This window comes from Terrapene carolina, unplaced genomic scaffold, assembly GCF_002925995.2.
Source record: "Terrapene carolina triunguis isolate 2854851 unplaced genomic scaffold, T_m_triunguis-2.0 Scaffold68, whole genome shotgun sequence".
NCBI lineage: Eukaryota > Metazoa > Chordata > Testudines > Emydidae > Terrapene > Terrapene triunguis.
Genome location: NW_020664419.1, coordinates 80,569,674 through 80,575,678, shown reverse-complemented (window position 1 = coordinate 80,575,678; position 6,005 = coordinate 80,569,674). Strand labels below are relative to the sequence as shown.

Here is a 6,005-nt window from a genome sequence, read left to right as displayed (position 1 = left end):
AGCATGCATCGCGCTCTGCCCATGAAGACCCCGGCTTTCCAAAGGCAGCCCTGCCTGTTTCAAAGAGACTCACTACCTGGGAGGGGGCGTATAGTTTACAAACATATTAGGGACCTTCCCACTAGGGTTTTATGGGGAGTAGCGTCCCCTGTAGGCGGCGAGGAGAGCGATATTTCTAGGCAGGCAGCGCCTCCGGCGCCCCCAGCTCTTTCTGGGCCTCTCTGCGGCAGCGGCGCCTGCCTGTTCGTTGATTTCCAAGATGGCGGCGCTGTTGGCGGTAAATTCAGGTAAAATGAGCCTGAGAGCGAGGCCGGTATTCGGGGGCGGCGCGGCACCGGCTCGTGCTCCCCTCGCCTCTATCGGCAGGCGGGGGCGCCCCGTCGGCCCCTCTCGCAGCGCGCGGGGCCAGGAGCTCCAGGGGGGAGTGGAGGAGGCGCCGTCTGCGGCCCCTGTTCCCGCGCGGGGCCCCTCGGCTCCGGCCTGGGCCCGACGGGCGTGTTGGAGGCTCCGGCTGTTCCTGCCCCGCCCATTTCTCGGAGACTGGGTGCGTGTCTGGGTCCGGCGGCGGCGGCTGCCGGGCGCCGTGGCCCCAGCTGGTAAAGCGCGTGCGCCAGCGACCCCCCGAGGAAGTCAAATGAATAAATGGGGGCTTGTTCTTTGCCTTTTGGTTTCTGAGCCCCTAGGGGCTCTCGTCCCCACTCCCCCCTAGTTGTTCTCTGCAGCCGCCAAGGCTAGAAACGCACCCCCAGCATGGGAATGAAAACTCCGAGTCCCGTGTAGTCACAGGAGTCCAGGAGCTGGAGCTCTAAGAAAACCAAAATGTGTTCCGAGTCAGCAAATCCCATGACAACGGTTAGGCTGCTGGTGAGCTGAGCCCACAGTTTATGGTGCTGACCAATGCTGTCTTATTTCCTTATAGTCCCCTGTCTGCTGAATCCATCTCTCATTTCTTGTCTCACTCTTGGCCTGTAAATTGCTTGGTGCAGGGACTCTTTGTTCTTTTGCACAGTGCCTGGCACATTTCGGTTTTGGTCCAAGACTTGGGCTCCTAGCCACTACAGCAATATAAATAATGAAATTGTGAGAGTTGGCAACCTAGGTAACATGAGGAAGATAAGGCTTTGGGAGGCAGAACTCCCTGCTCTGTAGTGCCATCTGGTGTGTTCATGCCTGCCTAGTGGATGCAGCGAGTTTCCCTCCAGCCCCTATATTTCCAACATCTAAACCCTAACCTTTTAGAAACAGCCCTCCTCATAAATTGGAAATAATGGAACCAGATTTAGCCCCATCCTATGAACACTTGAAGCCAATGGCAGTACTCCCCCACTTAAAATGAAGCATGTATGTGTTTTGAGGATTGAGGCCATAGCATGTGGCTTATTCTTCATGAGGAAGAATCTTTGCTGTGGCTTGAAATAAACTACTAAAACACCTGTGAGATTATGGGAGAGAATGATGGGGCTGCAGCTGGTGCCAAATGAACTTTTGGTAGTTGAGTGCTGCATGCACATGAACATGCGCATACAATACTATCCTCAATCCAGCTTGGTGGGAGGATGTGCTGTAATTCCCACCAGGATACTATTGTTGGACCCTGCTCAGAAAATCCAGGCTTAGCTAATAAATGGTGGAAATGTGTCTGGTCTCTTTCATCTTCTAGATGCTGTAGAGTGGAAAGCGCTTCACTCTCCAAAGGTTTTTTGTTCCCTTTCTCTTTTTTGTCTTCCCTTGTTTCTTTCCCATTTTCACAAATGTTGGTGTCTTCCTCTGGCTGAGTGAAATAGACATGATTGCTGCTCCATTTGCTGCTGTTTCCAAGACTGTTTAGAAACAATGAAACAGATCCAGAATTGTCAGTTTTACTCTGCTACTATTTTCACTGGTTGGGTAGGGGGAATTGCTAGTTGGACTTAAACTAAATTGATAAAGGCCTTGTGTAAACTGACTTATGAACGTGTATATAGAGGTTGCATTGGTTTAACTAAAGCTATGTCTTCACTGCAAAGAAGTATGACTATCTCTGTGTAAACTCATGGTGGAGACAAGGCAAGGGTAGTTCATTCCTCGAGTAGTTAGTCGAGGTAAACCCCAGGTTGCCAATATAAAGTTGACCTCTACTAGTAACACTGAGTTTAAAAACTATCCGTGCCTTGTCTCCACTATGAGTTTATCCTGAGATAGTAGAACTTTTTTGCAGTGAAAACAAAGCCTAACCCAGTTTTAGTTAAAGTATTTCAAGTTGTGTGTGTAGACAAGGCCTTAGATTGAAAGCTCTTTGGGGCAGAGACCATCTTTATGTTATATGTGTTGTGCAGTACCTAGCATAGTGGGGCCCTGATCCTTGATTTGGTGGCCTCTAGGCATACTGCAATACAAATAATAATACAGTAGGTACTCTTGGTGGTGATTTGTTTTGGGAAGAATATGAAAGTTGTTTCAATAATATCAGACATATCCAGCAAACAAAACTTTGGCATTTCTATGTTAGATTGGTGGCTGGTTATTTGGAGAGCTTTTTTGTAAACCATCAGAATACTAGATTATACTCTGTAGGCAGGAATTATTTACCAAATATCACACCTTCATACTTTTGCCAGTTATACTATCTAGATTGAAGAATGATTCTGCATTATGATATCAATGTTTGAATATTAAGGTTGCTGTTGATAGATAGTGTAGGATGCTGTTTTTGTGTATGTGCTGGTGAAAGAAAATAAGTAAACTTTTAGTGTAAGCTTCCTAAATTCCTCCCTGTGCAAAGAAACTTTGATCCAGAATGATATCCTTTTTAATGTGGAGAGATCGCTCATCCTCAGAGCTAAATTCAAATATGGCATTTCCAAGCAAAACTTGTGCCAGTGGCGACAAGTGAAGGAGGAGAGTTGGATTATAGAGTAGGGTCTGAGACTTGGCTTAAATAACAATTGGTGACGCTGGGTAGTTTCCAAAAATAATCTTTGTGAAAAGCATCTCAGTGTACTAATTTCATGCTAATTCATTACTCTTTTTGTATTGTAAAACAAATTCATATTTCTATAACTGACTTTTTATTGCTGTAGAGGATGAACATGTATTATCTAGTCCTAAGAATCTATGTATAAAATATTAATAGCCAGAATTTACACTTCTGTAAGATGTTTATCAATGCAATGCTTTATTCAGTATTCTTTGTTTTTGTTTACTGTATTTCTCACTCTTCTGTCATTATGTGGTATGGCATCAACAAACATGAGGGGAAAAAACTTATTAATATAGTACGATCTGGTGAATAAAAATCACCTTTTAAACTGTACTTCTGTTAAAATCAGAAAAGGATGATTACATTTGAAAGGTTTTATTTTTATATATATATATATATATAAAAAAAATCTTAGTAGCTTAACAAAATGTTTTACATAGACAGATGTAATGATAAATCAAGTATGACAGCATTGTTGTTCACGTATAGTTTCTGATATTGTTGATTTTGTTCCATTTTGGTCTGTTGTATCAACAGCTGAAATCAGGAAGCTTGCCTTGCCTCACCTGATTCTGGTACACTCTTCAACCCTTACTTATCCCAGTAGTCCTACTGAAGTTGATAGGATGCAGGATGAGGCCTATATTTGTAACAAATATGTCTGTGTAAAGAAAATATGGTTCCAGAATTTATCAGCTGTCACCTTCATCTCTTCTCCACTCCCTGCCTCCTCCCTGCCCAATCCAAGGAGATTTCCACCTCCCAAAATAAGAAAAGCATTGTCTTTATTCAGTGGCATATTCTCATTTTGGATGTAAAAGATTTGTGTGCATAACTTCCTGTGTTTTCACGTTGAGACTATGCAGTAAATCTAAATAATAGTCTGTTTCTAGAATGTACTGTGTGGAGAAATAATCTTTACTCTACTCTTCCCACTTTCAGTATGATTTTTTTTTTTTTCAAATTTTTCTTTTTAGCTGCCAGTTTGTGGGGTCCATACAAGGACATTTGGCAAACAGTGGTAAATGCTATCTGGAAAAGGCAACCTGAAGCCATTCATCTCCTGGATCAGGTTTTAAAGAAACACAAGCCTGACTTTATCTCACTGTACAGAAATCCGGTAATTAACTAACTTTTTCTCTTCTGTAATGGGTTGGGGAGACCAGTGTGCTTTGTTTGTCTTGACATTTTTTTTCTTTTTTAAAATTAGCCCCTACCTTACAGAGTTATAATCTTATGTTTTATGTTTATCCAGTGCCTCACAAAATGAGGTCGCAATTCTGGTTGGAACCCTTAGGTGCTATAAGAATAAAAATTACTTGAAAGAGTCTTATTATTTATCTGGCTTCTTTTGCAATTGAACACTTAAATAATTTGATGTTGATCAGAATTTTGCTTCATTGGTTTTCAAACAGACTGTTTGGAGAGGAATAATTTATTTATCCATCATGATACTCTCTGCTCAGTCAATCAAGTGCTGATGGGTTTTTCTACTTGATCCAGGCTTCTGAGCTAGAGCACATAATTATTTCTGCTTGTGTTTTTTCTATGCTTATGATGCAGTTATTTAAGCATGCCAGCAGGCAAAGCAGGTAAGCATCTGAAAACAAAAAGCATACAGGATGCTCTTTCTGAAGATTGTGGGATGAGGTGGAAAAACCCATTTAGCACTTGACTGATGGAGGAGTAGATATCCATTTAGAAATAACATTACAGTAAGGAAAAAATACCTTTCCTGCAACATTTATAGTAGAAGTTTTCATTTTTATTTGTAAAGTTGATAGGTTGAAGGCTTCAGGCACGTATAGGATCTTGTTTCTCTACATTTTAGCAGTTGACCAACATCCAAAAAAGAAATAATGTATTATTTGTAAAACAATTTATTCTTTAACAGTTTCTCATCAACATTCATGATGTCTTTCATCAAAGTTAGATCCGATTCTGATGGGAAAATTCCTGTTGGGAATATATCAAAAGCTATTTTGAGACCTTAAATTATTCTAAGTAAAGTAAGCTCCAGCCCTGATGATATAAGATCATTTTTGGTGTAGCCTCACAAGAAGCCCTGTTCTGCATTACACTGTGAAATAACTTTGAGGACACCTTTACTATCTGCATGTAAAAAATATAGGCAATGCTTGTGATGAAAGCCTAACATGTCAGAGTGGTAGTTGTAAATAAGAATTAATGTGACAAGCTTTTCTTGCTCTCTGATCAGCTTTGACAGAAATGAATAATTGTTCAGCATCTTGCCGTTTTGGGAACTTCTGTTACTTATTTCTTTTATAGCCAAAGAATGTGCAACAGCACGAGAAGATTCAGAAGGCAAGTACTGAAGGGGTTGCCATCCAGGGTCAGCAGGGTACCAGACTTTTGCCAGAGCAGCTCATCAGAGAAGCCTTTATCCTGAGTGACCTCTTTGATATTGGAGAGCTGGCAGCTGTTGAGCTCCTTCTAGCTGGTAAGGAGACACTGAACTGTGGGGACAATAGTTTCATTGAACACTAAATGCGTCCTGAGAGTTGGGGAAATTGAATTCTTATAGGCTTCTTATCGGACCTAGTCGTTTACTTAGAGCTAAGCCCATGTTTAAATGCTCTGTTGGATTAGGGCTTTAGTATCCAACTCTGTAAGATGTTCATAAAGATCTAAAATTATTCCTGGTACTGTAATGCAGTAGAAAAATATTATTTTGATTCCATTAAGTTATTTTAGTCAGTCATTGTAAAAGGGGGAATAATCTGTAGGGAGCTGACAATCAATATTGTTGTTTACTTTGAACAAGTAATTTATCAATGGATTCAAGAAATAAATTGATTTTTTTTATAGCTGATTATTAATTTCTTCATAAAACAATGTAGTAGTGATTCATTTTGTGAAGTGTGTATTAATTGTACTATGAGCTTATGGCTGTACTATGTGCCATGACACAGAAATGATGCTCAGGATATGAATAATATGATTGCAAGTAATCCACATTATCTGGCAGGCAGAAAAGCGATGATGTTTGTGAATTCTCTGTAACTTGAAGTCTTTAAATCATGAT

The 6,005-nt window shown here is 40.9% G+C and overlaps 1 protein-coding gene across 1 annotated transcript in view; it reads left to right on the top strand.

Annotated features, from left to right (window-relative positions):
* The first annotated feature begins 231 nt into the window (after positions 1–231).
* NUP205 (nucleoporin 205) overlaps positions 232–6,005 on the top strand; it is a 67,303-nt gene continuing 61,529 nt past the window's right edge. Inside the window, exons 1-3 of the mRNA XM_026648866.2 lie at positions 232–287; positions 3,937–4,079; positions 5,249–5,420. Coding sequence (XP_026504651.1) covers positions 260–287; positions 3,937–4,079; positions 5,249–5,420 — 343 coding nt within the window. The 5' untranslated portion in view covers positions 232–259. The remainder of the gene's footprint in view (positions 288–3,936; positions 4,080–5,248; positions 5,421–6,005) is intronic.